Source organism: Eptatretus burgeri, chromosome 2 (genome assembly GCF_056783735.1).
Source record: "Eptatretus burgeri isolate ZD-2024b chromosome 2, Ebu_testis_v1, whole genome shotgun sequence".
Lineage (NCBI taxonomy): Eukaryota > Metazoa > Chordata > Myxini > Myxiniformes > Myxinidae > Eptatretus > Eptatretus burgeri.
Window position 1 is genome coordinate 141,619,642 of NC_140962.1, and position 19,190 is coordinate 141,638,831.

At 44.9% G+C, this 19,190-nt stretch overlaps 1 protein-coding gene across 10 annotated transcripts in view; it reads left to right on the forward strand.

Annotated features, from left to right (window-relative positions):
- LOC147033359 (uncharacterized) overlaps window positions 1-19,190 on the forward strand; it is a 158,568-nt gene that overhangs the window by 99,198 nt on the left and 40,180 nt on the right. For 8 of the 10 annotated variants that reach the window (XM_085854042.1, XM_085853998.1, XM_085854016.1 and 5 more), the window contains one exon: window positions 13,369-13,479. The exons of 1 other annotated variant lie outside the window; for it this stretch is intronic. In XM_085854042.1, coding sequence (XP_085710168.1) covers window positions 13,369-13,479 — 111 coding nt within the window. Of the gene's footprint in view, window positions 1-6,256; window positions 7,908-13,368; window positions 13,480-19,190 lie in introns of those variants that run through there. One more of the 10 variants, XM_085854069.1, reaches the window with a different exon arrangement.

Below are 19,190 nucleotides of genomic sequence, written 5' to 3' on the forward strand. Positions count from 1 at the left end.
CATGATGTGATATATATATATATATATATATATATATATATATATATATATATATATATATGATAAACATGATGTGACATATATATATATATATATATATATATATATATATATATATATATATATATATATATATATAGACACACACACCTCACCGCCACGATATTAAAAATTTCTCACTGCCACGCAATTAAAAATGGCTCCCACTTTGAATATTAAGACACTCACCATGCGTCGCGTTATTGACAGGTTTGTTTTCACTGAGTTAAAGTATGCAAGTTGCTTTGATGTCATGATTTATACCAATCAGAATGCAAACATTTATTTTGCAAATTAACTTGTAATTTTTTGCAATATTACATTTTTATAACCAATTGAATTTGAAGATTGAAGCTTAAAAAAAAACTTTTTTCTTTAAAAATATACCCTTAGGATGGGAGAGATACGCAAGGAAGAGGAAGGCACAACCTGGACGTTTGGAATGATTTTTCAAAAGTCAGAGGGAGTTGTTAAGTAACAACACAGGATGGGACATACACTGCCCAGATATATAGATATAGAAATAGACAAGTCTGAAGACGACGATGGTTCACGAGCGGTATTTGACGATGTAGATTGTTTCAGAAGTCAAGGATGAGACAATGTGATAATGTTTGACCAAGTTATAAAAATGATCAACATGATGTGGTTCGAGTGACAGGTTATTTGCTGCAAAATGTCGAAAACCCAGTTTCGTTCAACAACTTTAAAAATTTGACCTTTGCATAACCTTTAAAGGTCACAAAACAATGTTGTGGACATTAAAATAAACCAATGTCACCCGCAGGGTGACCCGTATCTTGCCAACAGGTAACCACGTGTGACTTCTTTAAGGTCACACTGAGGTGAACAGAGCTGCTATCCACCAGGAACGACTCCTTGAGGAATATCTGCCTACGAGAGATTCTGATGAGAATCGTTCTACAGAGTAACCATGAAAAATATGCGTTTGCCTCATAACATCACCAAATGACGTCATAATGTCTCAAGCTTGACATATCTAGAAAGCACTCATCGAGGTGTTCAATTTGAGGTACGACACGATATGGTTCCTAAAACTTGAAAATTTGACCTTGGGGTCAAATATGTTTGACCTCAGGCGCTAACCATGAAGGTCAAAGCCAATCGCCACCAAAAACTAATCAGCTGAGCGCCAGACCATATACTACATTCCCATAAAGTTTGGAGACGATTCGATTAAAATTACTCAAAAAATAAGGGTTTCGTCGATTCCCCTGATTTGCGACAAAGTGACCTTGACCTTTGACCTTGACCTTCAAAATTTTGTGCGCTGAAAGGGACCTCAATAGGCCTCTGATATGCGAAGTTACAAAAATTTCCAATGATAACTGTGCTCTGCAGAATTTTTTATGCGTGATTGCAGACAAAAAAAAACAAAACATACAAGCTGACTAACATATCTTGCCAAAACGAAAACAGGATACGTGCTCAAGCTTATTGGAGTTAGTTCTTCGAAGAAAGTCGAAAACCCGGTTCGATTCCCACAACTTTGAAAATTTGACCTTTGTGAACTTTAAAGGTCAAAGGTCAAGGATTATGACCTTTGGTGCAAAACTTCCTCTGGAACATTCCAGGAACAATATAACGTCATATTGGCGATATGGCATTTCGCACTCCTCGGATTATCTATACTTTGATGAAATCAGCGTAAAAACAAACTTGAAGGGGGTGCCACGGGCAAGGTGTTCGAGTTACAGCAAAATGGTTTCAAGACTTTAGGTGGGGAATGACCTCAAGATTATGCATAAAAAATATTGTCATCCTCGCTCTCAAAGTTTGGGCGGTCATATGATTTTTATGTCAAAATTCGCAATTTTCTAAGTTTGTGACCTTGACCTTGGGACGAAAATGAAAAATCGAGCTCCGTGGGGCTATGCAGGTGCCATTGGGCTAACCAAATACTGAAACCCTTGCCAGATTTGACAAACCCCCAAGGAGAAGATTCAAATTGAAATTGGCTACCCCCCTAAAAACACAATTCGCAATTTTCTAAGTTCGTGACCTTGTGACCTTGACCTTGGGATGAAAATGGAAAATCGAGCTCCTTGGGGCTATGCAGGTGCCATTGGGCTAACCAAATACCGAAACCCCTGTCAGATTCGACAAACCCCCGAGGAGAAGATGCAAATTGAAATCGGCTACCCCCTAAAAACACGTGTTTTTTGGGCGTGGCTCCGCCCATAATGGGCGCACCACGCCCATTCTCAGGAAAAACACAACTAGATCATGATATAAACCTCCCACCAAAATTTTATCAGGATCGGATCAAAACCCATGGAGCTATGCTTGGGACAGACAGACAGACAGACAGACATATAGACAGACAGACGGACAGACACACAACAATAACGAATATCGTGGTCACTTATTTTTTTCGTGAACCAATATTGTTACGAATCTGGCAGCCATGAGCACTCAACATGCAGGTCCCAAGGTTAGTTATGTCGATAAGTATGTGTACAATAAGAATCCATCCCCTTCTGTCTTATGGGAATTACATATGTGCGCGACGGATTATTTTATAGCTAGGATTTTTATATCAACAATGCCAATAACTACACTCTGCTCGCGGCATTGTCTGCGCTCTTCACGCGCTCACGAAGCGTTAAGTTCTGGCTTGATGCCAAATAAGGGTATGCCTCATTTTCTGGCCAATGGGCGACGAGCAGACCAGAGCCGGGGCGGTCCTTTGCAGGAAGGCGGAGCCACGACACGCGGTCTGCCCAATGAGAGCAGACCACGATGAGCGGACGGCACCCGAGAAGGACGACGAAAGAAAAAAAGAATCAATGATTGCGTCCCGTGTGTCTTGAGGCGCTTTGGTCTGGTCTGCGCTGACTGCATCGCGCGCATCCGAGGCGTCTCGTCTGGCGCATAACTACAAGAGGTCGACCATCTCATCAGCGGAGATCACCTCGTCTCGCCTCCTCTGGATTCGGCTGCCCTGGTCCGTCATTTGGTGACTGGTGCTTCGGGAAGGTGCGGATGTCGAGCCGCACGAACGCGGCCAGGTAGCCAGCACGTTCTCCTTACCTCCAGCTCACCGTCCCTCTGAGCTGGGGGTATCAATAAAGGCCACGGCCATCATTTCTTCTTGGTATTTGTGTGTGCATGTGTGTGTGTCCGTGGGCCCCGTCTGATAAGTAGAATTGTAAAGTGCTTTTTGCTGTACATTGGTTGCATTGCTTTTATTCGTGATAACTCTGCTCTGTGTTCCCCTCCCCGATTATTGTTATAAATAAATATCCCTCTTGTTGAATGTACCAGCTCGTTTCTGTGTTTTTCATTGCTTTAGCATGGTGCGTGTTGGAAAATAGCGAAGTGGAAAATTGTTCATTTGGTCCGGCGCGGCTCTGGTAACTCCGCTCGGTTATGTCGGATCTGAGCCGTTACCTGCGACTCGGATCGGACAGAGTCGGCCGAGGGTGTGGTTTCCCCGGTAGTTAGACGGCGTGAGTACTAAGGTAAATTGGAGTTAGACAAGTGGACCCTACCTCACACCATCAAAATATTGGCGACCACGGTCCTCTCAGTGACCCGTGACCTTTCAGAGTTGTCCGAGAGGTACGACCTAAATTCCGGGCATTCGGTGGAGCCGACTCTACTGCTCCATCTAGCAATACAATATATCATGACATCTGAAAAAGTTGTGGATAAGTTGGTGAGGTGACGAGAACAAGCGGATTAGCTTTTGGTCCGGATCCAGCCATCAGTGGGATATAAAACGTGATCAGTTCCACCTGGCAGAGGGATGCGCTCTACCGAGTGCCATTCGACTTTGTGCTGTTTTGCCAAGTGTCGCTCTACGAGTTATTTTTCATTTGTTTGTCTGCACATAATGTGCTAACATTGGCCACACACACCTTCTGATGGTAGCCAGTATTACACGTTATCTTTTTTTCAACTGAGTACTGTATCCCTATCAAAGTAAAGGCTGACACGATGGCCCAGACAAGTCACCTTTAAGTGCTCGAACCTGGGTTTGAATCCCAACCCAACTATAAACGGTCATCCCAGCGTTTTACAGGCAGGGTAATTCATCAATGTGTGTGCCGTCATTTGGGTGGACATTAAACTGGCGTCTCGTCTGCCTACATTAGTTGGTGGACATTAGATCCCATGGTGTCCTTTGCAAAGAGCGTGTAGGCATCGCTATCACCATGGCCAACTTCCAAATGTGTGCCCTAATTACTGCTGGGAGAGAGATGGCAAACCGCTCAGCATCACCCTGACCTTGAAAATGCTCCAATGGAACCAACACTGCATGACGGAGTGTGGTGCACTGGATCGGATCAGACCTCAATAAAGGATTACACTTACAATGCGTCGTGTCTCCTGCCACCTGCAACACCATTCCGATTGTCACGTGACTGTTTTACCGTTTTCACTCACCGATCATAGTTTTTTTCTCTCTGTCCTGGCTTCGGAAGGGTTCCCATCGTGTGCTGCCTTTTTGGCTGCTGGTTGCATTATTGGTTAGGGGTGCAACTATTCCACTGATGCAGTGCTCCTATTACCAGTACAGTGGTTCTCATTTCGCCAACCTCGGAAGGATGACAGGCTGAGTCAACCCCCTGGCGTTAATTTAGTGGGAAATGGGGCTCGAACTCAGGACCCTGGGATGCCAAGCCAACACCAGGCTACTTCGGAAGGGTGAAAGACGATTTATTTTATCGTTTTCGTCGTCCGATCTTCGTCGAGAGAGAATGGCGTCCCTTGGAACAACGGAAAGGATGGCGCGATGACGAGGAAAAGACACGTGGCCTTGTGGAGAAGCTCCATTCCAGTTCCTGCCAATTTCGAATTTATACCCAGCCAATTATCTATCACCACCTCTTCCACAACCTGGTTGTGGATTCCACTTTATCACTTTTTCTCACCATACTTGTGCTTGACAGATCAAGTGTTCGTCTTTTACTCACGGACCTTCCACGTGTTCCACGAGGAGTTTGTCGACGAGGCCTCGGATTTGTTTGTCACGGATTTTTCACGAATTATTTCATATTCCCAATCGTGCTGCTGCTGTTTGTTTCATATTGTGATCCCAGAGGAGAGAATTTTATTATGACCTTGAAATCAAATGCCACCAATGAATGTTTGTTCATTAAACTGTTATTCAATGCACATAATATCACTGGGGAGTATGAATTGTATTTATCACATTCACAGTTTCTACAAAGTGAGTACATCCATAAAAAGTACAATTGGAATGTAACGTGAGTCTGCATGATGGCACCACACACAAATCCTGGCGAAGATCTGCAATGTCTAATCACCCTCGCCCAAGGATTCGGAGAGGGTATTGCAGTTTGGGTCGGTTTGTTTGTTTGTTTGTCTGTCTGTTTGTTTGTTTGTCCGCACAGAACTTTCGTGTTTTTTCTACGCAACCGCTTGTCGGATTGAGACGAAATTTTCACCATTGGTGCGATTACTCGTGTGGAATGTTTCAATGATAATTATGACGTCATGGGTCACGTGGTGTGGTCGCCATATTGGAAATCTGAAAAACGTTGGACATCTGTATCTCTGAAACCGCACCAAGGAAAAAATTGAAACTTGGCACATTGGAAGTAGTACTAATGGGGAATGAGGGTGATTTTTTTTTTTAGATCCTCGTGGAGGATCTCGAAGTCTTACTCACGTTGTTGTTCTTCATCTTCTTCTTGTGGACTTTTTTGTTTCACAGCCTACAGTTTTCATCGAAACTTCCTGAAACTTGGCCTATATATGTAAAAAAATACCCTGCGCAGACTGTAACCATCTCCGATTTTGAAAATTCCTCCGAGAAAAAAAGTTATGACGTCAAAATATCTCCGCTGATGGAAATCGCCTAAAAAAATTCTCTGCAACTAGGCAAGCTTTTTGAATTCCGTTTGCGGGAATCGAACAGGGCATTAGCAGAGATGAATTACCATACATATGATACATCACTATGAGGTCATATCAATTTTTATGACGTCATTCCTATTTTTTGTTTCACAACCCAGAGTTTTCATCGGATCTTCGTGAAACTTGCCATGTATATGCAGAAAGCCCACGCGCAGGCAGTAACCATCTCCGATTTTGGAAATTCTTCTGAGAAAAAAAAGTTGACGTCATAATATCGCCGCTAATGGAAATCGCCTATACCATTATCTCCGAATCTAGGCAAGCTGTTTGAATTTTGTTTGTGGGAATTAAGCCAGGCATTAGCACAGATAATTTATCGCAAACCTGATACATCACAATGACGTCATATTCGCTTTTATGACGTCATCATTAAGAGGACGAGGATCTCAGCTCATTTGAGCTTGTTTATGACCTCATAGGTGCCCTCGTTACGACATCATAATTGCATACGTGGAAAACCACATCCAATCAGGATGAAAATATGTGAGGGTCATCGAGGAATAAAATGGTCCACAGAAAAAAAAAATTTTAATCATGACGTCATCGGTCACGTGATTTGACAGTCATTGTTAAAAAAAAATAAACCACCTTCAAAAATATTTTCTGAAATGTCTGAACAGATCGAGGTGAAACTTTACACATATGACCGCCTATCCATGAGGAACAAAAGGCTCACACATCCGATGTCATTGGTCACGTGGTTTGGCATCCATATTGGATTTACCCGAAAACTCATAAAAAATGCACCACTCAAAATAAATACTGGCGAGGGTTTGCAATCTCTGATTGCTCTTTTTCTTGTTGTGCTGTGAAGTTGTTGCTGTGCCGCTGACGGTGTTCCTTGTAGGTTAGGGCAGGTAATTTGTGTCGGGTGCCGGAGATAGCTCGCCTCCTCTTCATGAAGGACACCTTCGCGTGGGATCTTTAACGTCCACCAACTAATTCTGGGAGACGGCATACCAGTTTGACGTCAATCCGAGGGACAGGAGACGCATTGATGAAGCACCAAGATGGCAGTTTATAGCTGGGTCGGGATTCAAACCCAGGACAAGAGCGCAGAGTGGAGTGTGCAAACCTCTGGGGGTATTAATACTTCCAGTGTTTGACCGACCTTGAGTTACAATTTTTTTTTACCAGATTTGGTCTCGGAGCATCTTGCTTGATGTTCAACATTAAAAATGGAGACAGCACGAACAAGTAATCACAGTGCAGGCCTTGATTGGCTTCATGGCCTCCTCCTGCATTGAAGTTCCTTGCAAAGGAGGCCAGTCGTTATTGTAATGGAATTTGTGTTGTATTCCTGTTACTAGATTAAAGGACAGGGTAGGTTTTTGGAAGTTGTGTACTTTTGCTTTGATCAATTGTGGATTGTATTTAGTTTGTAATGATCCAGTCACCAAAGGAGTCGAGAACAGAGAGGTCACGTGATGTAACAATGATCGCCACAGGCAACGCGGTGGAATCTGACGTCACCACCCTTGGCGGAAGTGACATCATGCAGACAAAAAAAAAGCCTCAACATTTTCATGACCAATCTCTCGAACTGGAATTCCGTACTCGAGATATTATTAGGAAATGAGCATCCTGCAGCATCTATTGGAGGACGAAGTCCAATTGCCCATGCTCAGTGACTCCACGTGTTCAAAGGGCGCCGCCATCTTGACCGCGTGATCTCGTCCCGTCCACGGCTCCATCCCCCGCAATTCTGATTTCCGTCCTGCCTCGGGTTCTGGGGACGCTCGTTGGATTAACCTTCCCCGCTCCACCTCGGAGCAGCATTACGTCACGACAGGCCGCTGAAGGTCTCCCAGCGCTGTTTTTGTCAACCCCGGAAACGGTTTCCTTGACGCTTCACGTCTCCATAACAACGCAGCAACCAACGCTCTCCTCACCAGCACCTGGATCATCGCGGTTCTTCTTCTTCTTCCACACATTGTTTCATCCCACCATGGATCCCGGTATTCTTACTCGTACTCATTGAGCTTCCACCACAGAATCCTTGTCATTCCCTTCTTCTTGTGTTTTAATCTTGATTTCACGTCCAAACCATCATGTATTCCCCGTTTTGTAACTTGGTTATCGTTCTCGTCGTCCTATATCAAGTGCATTGCAACACGTCGACTTATCGATATACTTACACTCGGCAATGTTCATGTAAATTTATATAAACACTTGCGGGCCCGTACATGCAAAAAAAACAAATAAAATAAACTTTCAAACCACGTGCCAGACACAACAACCACACAGGCCGTTCCTTCGCTCTCGCGTGCCCATACGTGCGGGCCCGTACATGCAAAAAAAAAAATAAACTTTCAAACCACGTGCCAGACACAACAACCACACAGGCCGTTCCTTCGCTCTCGCGTGCCCGTACGTGCAAAAACAAAAAACAAAAAAAAACTTTCAAACCACGAGCCAGACACAACAACCACACAGGCCGTTCCTTCGCTCTCGCGTGCCCATACGTGCGGGCCCGTACATGCAAAAAAAAAACTAAAAAAAAAAAATAACTTTCAAACCACGTGCCAGACACAACCACACAGGCCGTTCCTTCTCTCTCGCGTGCCCATACGTGCGGGCCCGTACATGCAAAAAAAAAAAATAAACTTTCAAACCACGTGCCAGACACAACAACCACACAGGCCGTTCCTTCGCTCTCGCGTGCCCGTACGTGCAAAAACAAAAAACAAAAAAAAACTTTCAAACCACGAGCCAGACACAACAACCACACAGGCCGTTCCTTCGCTCTCGCGTGCCCATACGTGCGGGCCCGTACATGCAAAAAAAAAAACTAAAAAAAAAAAATAACTTTCAAACCACGTGCCAGACACAACCACACAGGCCGTTCCTTCTCTCTCGCGTGCCCATACGTGCGGGCCCGTACATGCAAAAAAAAAAAACAAAAAAAACTTTCAAACCACGTGCCAGACACAACAACCACACAGGCCGTTCCTTCTCTCTCGCGTGCCCGTACGTGCAAAAACAAAAAACAAAAAAAAACTTTCAAACCACGAGCCAGACACAACAGCCACACAGGCCGTTCCTTCGCTCTCACGTGCCCGTACGTGCATGCCCGTACGTGCGTGGCCGTACGTGCAAAAAAACAAAAAGAACCTTTCAAACCACGTGCCAGACACAACAACCACACAGGCCGTTCCTTCGCTCTCGCGTGCCCATACGTGCGGGCCCGTACATGCAAAAAAAAGAAAAAAAAACTTTCAAACCACGTGTCACACACAACAACCACACAGGCCATTCCTTCTCTCTCGCGTGCCCGTACGTGCAAAAACAAAAAACAAAAAAAAAAACTTTCAAACCACGAGCCAGACACAACAGCCACACAGGCCGTTCCTTCGCTCTCACGTGCCCGTACGTGCGTGGCCGTACGTGCAAAAAAAACAAAAAGAACCTTTCAAACCACGTGCCAGACACAACAACCACACAGACCGTTCCTTCTCTCTCGCGTGCCCGTACGTGCAAAAATAATAATAAAAAAAACTTTCAAACCACGAGCCAGACACAACAGCCACACAGGCCGTTCCTTCGCTCTCACGTGCCCGTACGTGCATGCCCGTACGTGCGTGGCCGTACGTGCAAAAAAAACAAAAAGAACCTTTCAAACCACGTGCCAGACACAACAAATACACAGGCCGTTCCTTCGCTCTCGCGTGCCCGTACGTGCGTGGCCGTACGTGCAAAAAAAAAAAACTTTCAAACCACGTGCCAGACACAACAACCACACAGGCCGTTCCTTCGCTCTCGCGTGCCTGTACGTCCGGGCCCGTACGTGCAAAAAAAAAACAAAAAATAAACTTTCAAACGACATGCCAGATACTACAACCACACAGGCCATTCCTTCTCTCTCGCGTGCCCGTACGTGCAAAAAAAAACAAAAAAAAAACTTTCAAACCACGTGCCAGACACAACAACCAGACAGGCAGTTCCTTCGCTCTCGCATGCCCGTACATGCAAAAACAAAAAAAAAACTTTCAAACCACGAGCCAGACACAACAGCCACACAGGCCGTTCCTTCGCTCTCACATGCCCGTACGTGCATGCCCGTACGTGCGTGGCCGTACGTGCAAAAAAACAAAAATAACCTTTCAAACCACGTGCCAGACACAACAACCACACAGGCCGTTCCTTCGCTCTCGCGTGCCTGTACGTGTGGGCCCGTACATGCAAAAAAAGACAAAAAAAACCTTTCAAACCACGTTCCACACACAACAACCACACAGGCCGTTCCTTCGCTCTCGCGTGCCAGTACTGCAAAAAAAAACTTTCAAACCACGTGCCAGCACAACAAACACACAGGCCGTTCCTTCGCTCTCCCGTGCCCGTACGTGCGTGGCCGTACGTGCGTACCCATACGTGCGTGGGGAAAAAGACAAAAAACTTTCAAACCACAGAAACAACAACCACACAGACCGTTCCTTGGCTCTCGCGTGCCCATAGGTGCCAAAAAAAAAATCTATATTAATTGTGACGCCAATAGTGATGTCATAGCACCATGTCCTGTCATTGGTTGATAAATAAATGGCCTTAACCTGGGAACCGCTTGTCCAATTAATATCAAACCTTGAAAACGCACATCCTCAGGTCCCCAGCAATATTCCTGGCAAGTTTCAATTCGATCGGACCAGGGGTTGTCGAGAAATGGCGGTTGCAGACACACACACAGAGATTGCTGGAATTATAGATAGATCATGATTTTTGATGTCACAATCAAACTGTCACCTGTTCAGAAACACCTGTTGAGTTCGTTTGGATAAACTAGTGGGCTTGTCAGGTCCGATGGACCAAATTTTCATTCGTCATCACGGCCTTGGTACATGTCTGCCTGCTGTCCAGCTTCAGCATGAGCTCGCCCTTCACCAAGCCCACATATGTTTGGGCCAGTTTGGGGATTACATATATGTTCGTTATTATTATTGCCAAATAATGCTACTATTATTATTATTACTATTATTGTAAATATTATTAGTGTTAATTTTTATTTCTTTTGTTACAATGTTATTGTTTTTGCTATTTTTTTGTAATTAGAATGAGATGTCATGGTAGAAGGATGTATTAAGCTGCTTAATATACCTTAACATGGGTTGCGTTTTAAAACATGGGAATTCAAACAGATTATTTTTTTTGTCTTTAATTAGCCGAATCAACTCAGGTCGTGATGATCATTTTGGTGTATCACATTCCACATCTGAACGCTCTCGTAGAACTCCACAAAAAAACATGCCTCACACACACATTCACACACAAACACCTCTTGCATTTATAGTTGGGTCATTTTGATCTTTTGGGTTATTTGGGTCTTTTTGGGTTCTCAGGGTATTTTAGGTCCTCTGAGTCTTTGGGTGTCTGGGGTATTTTGGGTCCTTGGGGACTTTTTAGATTATTTGGGTCCTCTGTGTTTTTTGGGTCCTCGGGGTATTTTGAGTCGTTTGGGTTCTTTGTAGCTCTGCGTCTTTTGTGTCCTTGGGGTATTTTCGGCCTTTTAGGTTCTCATGGACTTTTGGGTCCTCTGGATCATTTGGGTCTTTGGGAACATTTTGGGTCTTTTGAGTCCTCGGGGTCTTTTGGGTCCTCCAGGACTTTTGGGTCTTCAGTGTCTTTCGGGTGGAGTTGCTTGGTCGACCCAAGTTCACAGCATTGTGTAGAGTTGCTTGTTCTGTGGACGTGTAGGAGGCATCTTGTTGTAACTAAGTAGGGAACCTGTGAACTTAAGTGTTACGTGTCACCACACGAGGGGGTAGTGTCATTTTAATTAGCTCGGGTTCAAGAATAAGCTTCCCCAGTATGTAATCACCCCTCTGTTTTTTTGTGTTTTTTCCTGTTGTTATATTTCAAGATCGGCAATAAAGGTGGGGAACACGTCCCGAAAGCAAACGTGCCGTACAGGCAGAAGCCCCGCCTTCCCCGGTTTCATGTGAGCAGGCCACGCCCTGGAGGTGGAGGATATAGGCATGATCAATAGGAAGGTCAGACTGGCGCATTTTGAGTGGCATCGGACTCATTAGGTTGGCACATTTTGGAGAGTCGTGATCAAAGAGAAAGGGGGTTGTGGATTTTTGAGAGGCGAGAGGGAGAGAGCGCACGGGAGAGGAAGTGGGAGTTCAGGGTGAGCGCACCCACGAAGCAAGATGCTGGCCTTTGGCTCTTGGATGAGTCGTGAGAAACAGACCCCGAGCCTCGTGTATGTCATTGCGGGTCGGTGAGGACGATCGATGCATGAAACAGCTACACGTCTGAGCCTTGGTGTGGAGTGCCTGGCTTGCGTTTGTCCTGCTACGAGAGAAGTGGCGGTGCCATTTGCATGCGTCTGCACGTGCGAATAGAAGCGCCTCCATTTCAAGTTCCACAAAGACCAGCTCTGGGCCAAGTTAAGTACGAGAATAGTTGAAAGGAAGGGTTTTATTAACCTCCGCCATCGAAGATTGGAGGTTACTGTTTTCACCCCTTTCTGTTTGTTTGTTTGTTTGTTTGTTTGTGAACAGTATTGCGGAAAAACTCCTCGACGGATTTCGACAAAACTTGGTGGGGGGATTAGGTATGGTTCAAGGATCATGCCATTAGATTTTGGACTTGGTCCAAAATCCAATATGGCCGCTATGGTGGCCATTTTGAAAAAATATTTTAATTTTTTTCTTTTTGGATTTCTACATGTTTTAAGTGATTTCCAACCCCCCCCCAAAAAAAAAATTGTTAGAGAAAAAAAAAATTTTGCAACTTTTTTTTCAACAAAATTTCGATTTTTTTTTTTTGCATTTCTACATGTTTTAAGTGATTTCCAACAAAAAACATGCCAAAACTATAATTGCGGCTGATTTTGGAACTTCAGGTGGATATACCCACGTAAAATCAATTTCTGTCTCAAGGAATCTAGTTATGACGAATGAATTGAGTATGTAAAAGGGAAAGTTGCAAACTATAACTCTGTGAGCACTGTTGACGTCAAATTGAATGAATAGGATACCAGGTTCACTTGAGTGACCTAGCAGTATTGGCGGCGGAGGTTTTGCACTCTACCGACCGAGTGCTCCCCCTCTAGTTTTAAGAAACTGTATTCGTGTATTTGTTGTGGGGTTCGAGTATAAAAACCCCCTGTGCATCCGTTTCATTCCCCGTGCTCCTCCGCCATTGCTCCCCATGCCCTTGGAGCACATGTTTAAATCTCTGAGGATCAACGTTTCCACCTCCTATTAATAAGGAACCGCTCGGCCATCGCAGGGGCTGGCAGTGTTAACCGCTCGTCCCCACAAATTGGGTCGGGGGTAAACCTGGGCCGGCCACCCCCGCAACTGTATTATTTATTTTGGTGAAATTTGGAATCGGTGAAACAAAAAATTTTTTTTAAGACTTAACAGGTTTCCTGGTTGTCTGGCAGTGTTGATTGAGCTTCTGATGCTCCTGTTGCAGGTGATTGTGCCAAGGATGGTGAGAAGGTGGAGGGATTTGAAATCATGCGGATCAAAATAGAGGACGTGAATTCCGATGGTTTTGAAGAGGAGGTAGTATACCCAGAAGATGGTAAGGCATGATGGTAAACTACAACCATCAGCAATTCATACCTTCACACCTTAAACATAAACTTTAGGCTATCCTGCCCAACATCCTTTCCCTGCTATAAATATTACATGGAAATAGGGGAGGGTCCATAGATAGAATGTCGTAAGATGATAGTATGGACTGTGTAATTCGCGTAGCGTAGATTGACTCTTGTAAACAGGGAAAAGGTTAGAGTAAGTCATTTGTGTAAAATGTGCAATGAGAAGACAGTGAGTGGGAACTTAAAGGTAGACAGAGTCAGGTTGTAAAATGTCTGACGTTCTGTAAGGCGAGGCCAGGTGAGGAAAGCTGTAACTTTTTACAGCGCGGCGACATCGCGCTGTTATATAATTGGCTATTCTGTCCTGTGTCTTCTGTCACACTTATTGTTGGGTGTGATGTGGGCAGAGATTGCCGGGTGGATTGTGGGCGGAGATTGCCGGGTGGATTGTGGGCAGAGATTGCCGGGTGGATTGTGGGCGGAGATTGCCGGGTGGATTGTGGGCGGAGATTGCCGGGTGGATTGTGGGCGGAGATTGCCGGGTGGATTGTGGGCGGAGATTGCCGGGTGGATTGTGGGCGGAGATTGCCGGGTGGATTGTGGGCGGAGATTGCCGGGTGAATTGTGGGCGGAGATTGCCGGGTGGATTGTGGGCGGAGATTGCCGGGTGTATTGTTGGCGGAGATTGCCGGGTGGATTGTGGGGGGAGATTGCCGGGTGGATTGTGGGCGGAGATTGCCGGGTGGATTGTGGGCGGAGATTGCCGGGTGGATTGTGGGCGGAGATTGCCGGGGGGATTGTGGGCGGAGAGTGCCGGGTGGGTTGCGGGCGGAGATTGCCGGGTGGATTGTGGGCGAGACTGCCGGGTGGATTGTGGCCGGAGATTGCCGGGTGGAGTGTGGGCGGAGATTGCCGGGTAGATTGTGGGCGAAGATTGCCTGGTGGATTGTGGGCGGAGATTGCCGGGTGGATTGTGGGCGGAGATTGCCGGGTGGATTGTGGGCGGAGATTGCGGTTGGATTGTGGGCGGAGATTGCGGTTGGATTGTGGGCGGAGATTGCGGGTGGATTGTGGGCGGAGATTTCCGGGTGTATTGTGGGCGGAGATTGCCGGGTGTATTGTGGGCGGAGATTGCCGGGTGTATTGTTGGCGGAGATTGCGGGTGGATTGTGGGCGGAGATTGCGGGATGGATTGTGGGCGGAGATTGCCGGGTGTATTGTTGGCGGAGATTGCGGGTGGATTGTGGGCGGAGATTGCGGGATGGATTGTTGGCGGAGATTGCCGGGTGTATTGTTGGCGGAGATTGCCGGGTGGATTGTGGGCGGAGATTGCGGGTGGATTGTGGGCGGAGATTGCGGGATGGATTGTCGGCTGGGTTAATGCGGAAGAGCGACGTTTTTTTCTGCTGAATTGTTTTCTGTGTGACGCCGGAAGTTGATTTTCTGAACAGGAAGTGATAATCTTCCTGTTCCGTTAGTTGTTGACGCGCAGCGTTGTAACTCTCATTCTTCATTGTTTTTCACCAGAAGTGTTTTTAAAACGTCTTGTGGAGATGATTTCTTCCTCTTTTTTGGTGACAGAAGTGGTTATTACAGCGCGGCGACATCGCACTGTTATATAATTGGCTATTTTGTCCTGTGTCTTCTGTCACGTCTTCTGTCACACTTATGGCCGCGCATGTCCCTTTGATCTGAGGGCTATAAATAGAAATTTGTCTGAAGTCACAACTCTTCCCATCATGCATGCTAATTCACCATGTGTGCATTTAAATTTTATAACTGCAAAATTGTTTCATCATTCTTAACCTGGACTTTCACTGCCCCCAGCCGCGCGATATCGAAGTATTCGCTTCTTGTTTTTATTTCAATTTATATTTGTATGCCCTTTCATGTGTCCCTTCAGTCGAATTTTTGCAACACTGATGTGATATATATATATATATATATATATATATATATATATATATATATATATATATATATATATATATATATATATATATATTTTCTCTATTCTATTCATTTTTACCGGGAATAATTTATTTACATTTAATAAAAACGCTACCCCTCGACTGCCAGACTCGGGTCCAATGAACCCGTGGTTGCGTTTTGCATTGTATCCTTTGTAATTTGCACATAACACATTCCATTCAAGGTTCATCATCTCCAGGGGAATGTCCTGAGTCATTTGTTAAGTATTCAAGTTATTTTGAAAGCTTCTGTGTGCTTTCACCATCTTGTTTTCTCATGTACTTCCTGAGTTTTTGTTTTTTCTCAACTTATCATGTTTATTTTACGATATTTCAAATTGGATCAGTGATCCGATTTATTTGACAAAGATAAGTATTTTCTTTTTACTTCACATGATTTTTGAATTTACGAATCATTTTCTTTTTATTCATCGACATTGTTTTGTGATTTATTTTCGGTATTTCTCCATTTTGAAATCATTTACCACTGTGTTTCTCCCTTTGACAAAGGTAAGTTTCTTTTTTGTCTCATTATTTCCTAATTTATGAGGTCTTATGAGGTTTTTCTGCATGTGCTTTTTCCTGCGTTTGTTCGGCCCTGCAGGCAGGACGGCCGATTTTCCGCTCGGTTTGGTCCGTATATTTTGTATTATTCTATTTCATTTTATGCTGGTCTCCATGTAAAGATGTTTGGTTGGATGTAGGAAAACCATCTCAAAGGTTGATATAATGTGATGTCAGCACACGAGACGTCTCAAATGATTGAATTGTTCGAAATTCGGGAATGCTGTGTCTGAATTATTTTTCTCTAGTATTTTACTTTTTCATTTCCTGGTCTACTGATTGAAAGTCCACTGACAGGAAGTTACAAAAATCAGTGAATCAACATTTCTTTTTTTGACCAATTTTTTTTTGAGCAAATACTTAAATACGAGCTGCAACTTTGTATGAAAAATAAATGAAAAGATAAACTAAAAAACATATATATATATATATATATATATATATATATATATATATATATATATATATATATATATATATATATATAAACATATATATATACATATATATATATATATATATATATATATATATGCCTGGTGTTGGTGCAGTGGTTAGGGCAGTGGCTTGGGACCCAAAAGGTCCTGAGTTCAAGCCCCGTTGGGACACTGAATTAATATATATATATATATATATATATATATATATATATATATATATATATATATATATATATATATATATTGTTACGTCTGATGGGGGGGGTATGCATTCAAAGGGTAATTAGGATGTTTAATTAGGTATGCCATGCTGTTCGAGTTTACCAGGATCTCGATGTAATAAGTAGCAATTCAGTGGTGATAAGTTGTCTAGTAAATGTCCATTTCTTCAAGGGGGAAATGATAATTGTCACGTAATTAGATAGGGAGACGGGATAGGGTAAGTGTGTCTGTGTAAACCCTGTTAGTATTCCCTGGAGGCTTGCCATGACGTCACAGGACAGTGCTGCGGATGGCTCCGCCCCGTGATCACGATTGGTGGAAGGTGACGGCGGAGGGCCAATAAAACGGCTCGATTGGAAGTGACGAGGACTTGAGGATAAAAAGGTTCTGTTCGGGGAAAAGGGGTGGGAGGAAGAAGATCGGAAAAGAAAACTGTTTTTGTGGAGGCTGTTGTGCTGGGAGCGTGCTGTTTTGTTGCGCTGATTCGATCCTGGATTCATCGTGTCTCGTGGCTTTGCTGTGCCTCGTGCCTCACCTCGGTTGTCTCTGGGGTTCTGCTGGCTCGGAGTACGGGGTCGAATGGCGGGCGGACCTGCCTCCCTCTCCTGCTCGCAACTTGGCGCCAGAACTGGCTCCCTGGTGGCTGTGAGCGGACTTGCGCCGACACCAGGAGGTCGACAGTACCACGGTGTCTCCTGCCCCTGACGAGCGCAACGCCAGCTCGTCCGACGCCAATCCAGGGACTGTTGCGTCTACACCACGGGCCAGCCTGACCACCAGGACCAGCTACGTTGTGTGTGTGTGTGTGTGTGTGTGTGTGTGTGTGTGTGTGTGTGTGTGTGTGTGTGTGTGTGTGTGTGTGTGTGTGTGTGTGTGTGTGTGTGTGTGTGTGTGTGTGTGTGTGTGTACCTGGCACCTTAGAGGGTTTGAGATTTGTATATCCATTGGAATTGTTTGTGTTTTCCCCACGCCCGAACCCACACCACCATCCCGTCAAATCGCCCCGGATCCCTCTTCTTGCCGAGTCTTATTATTTCTGGTTAGAGAAATAAACGTTATTAACTCAGTGAAAAGCGACTCGTGCCACCTTCCTCGTCCCGTTTGCGGTAGAGCGATTAAAACCGCCATCTTTGGGTTATAAAAAAATAAACCGCCTCCATCGTTTCGGCTCATTCTACATTGGCGGGACTGTTCAAGTCCCGTGGACGTCACATTGGTGTCAGGTGTTGGATGTTCGAACCCCTCTAAATTATATTTGGTATCGGGAGAATATACCAGGACTGAAATCTCGCCACGAATTGGAATATAAAATTACTACAGAAAAGCGCGCGAGCGCGGGAAAATTTTGGCAGGATTTTTCAAATTAAATTTAATTGGTGGCAAACGGGACTTCTGCACCATGGCGGATGTGCAGATGTTTGAGGAGGAAGGCCACGTGTCTGGCAGCGAGTCGGGGGAAGAAGGGAGAGACGGGGGTCGGATCGGAATCTCCCCCATTCCGAGCGTGGACCGTGCTTCATTGCCCGTAACGGGGCCGGCAGCGCCGGAAACCGGCGCGATGTCGATCCAGACAATGTTGGAACGTTTAATAGGGGACATGACAGCACAAATAGCAAATCAATTCGTGAAACAGAGGGCAGAAATGACGGCACAGGGAGCACAAATAGCAAATCAATTCGTGACACAGAAGGCAGAAATGACATATCAATTGGGGGTAATGGGGGAACAGTTGGGTGCACGGATTGATTTAATGAGGGATGAATTGGGGGAAAAGATGGAGAAAATGAAAACTGAGATGCAGGAGTGTGTGGATGTTCAATTGGGGGAAATACAAAGTAAATTCGAGGATAGATTGGAGGAAACAAAGGTAGAAATTACATTGGAGGGGGAAAATATATGGAAAAAATTGGTAGATAAAATTGATGCAACGAACATTCGGGTTGATAAAGTGGATGAAAGCCTGGAACGTCATCGTGCCTGTGTGGATGCTCGTATGCAGCTGCAAGTGGAAGAGTGGGGAGAGCTGAGGAAGCAAGGGATGAATTTGGCGGAGGAGGTAAATACGTATTTCAAGAAGAAGGAGGAACACAGGGTGACATACAAGAGTGGAGGAAAGTGCACACAGGTGGATTACATCTTAAGTAGGAGATGCAACCTGAAAGAGATTAGTGACTATAAGGTTGTGGCAGGGGAGAGTGTAGCTCGACAGCATCGATTGGTGGTCTGTAGGATGACTTTAGAGGTGAGGTTGAGGAAGAGAGTGAGGGCTGAACCAAGGACCAGATGGTGGAAGCTGAAGGAGGAAGACTGTTGCGTGAAATTTCGGGAGGAGGTGAGACAGGCGTTGGATGGTGGTAAAGATGGGTGGGATGATTGGGCAACTACAGCAGAAGTGGTGAGGGAGATAGCTAGGAAGGTACTTGGTGTGACATCTGGACAGAGGAAGGAAGAATAAGGAGACTTGGTGGTGGAACGAGGAAGTACAGGAAAGTATAA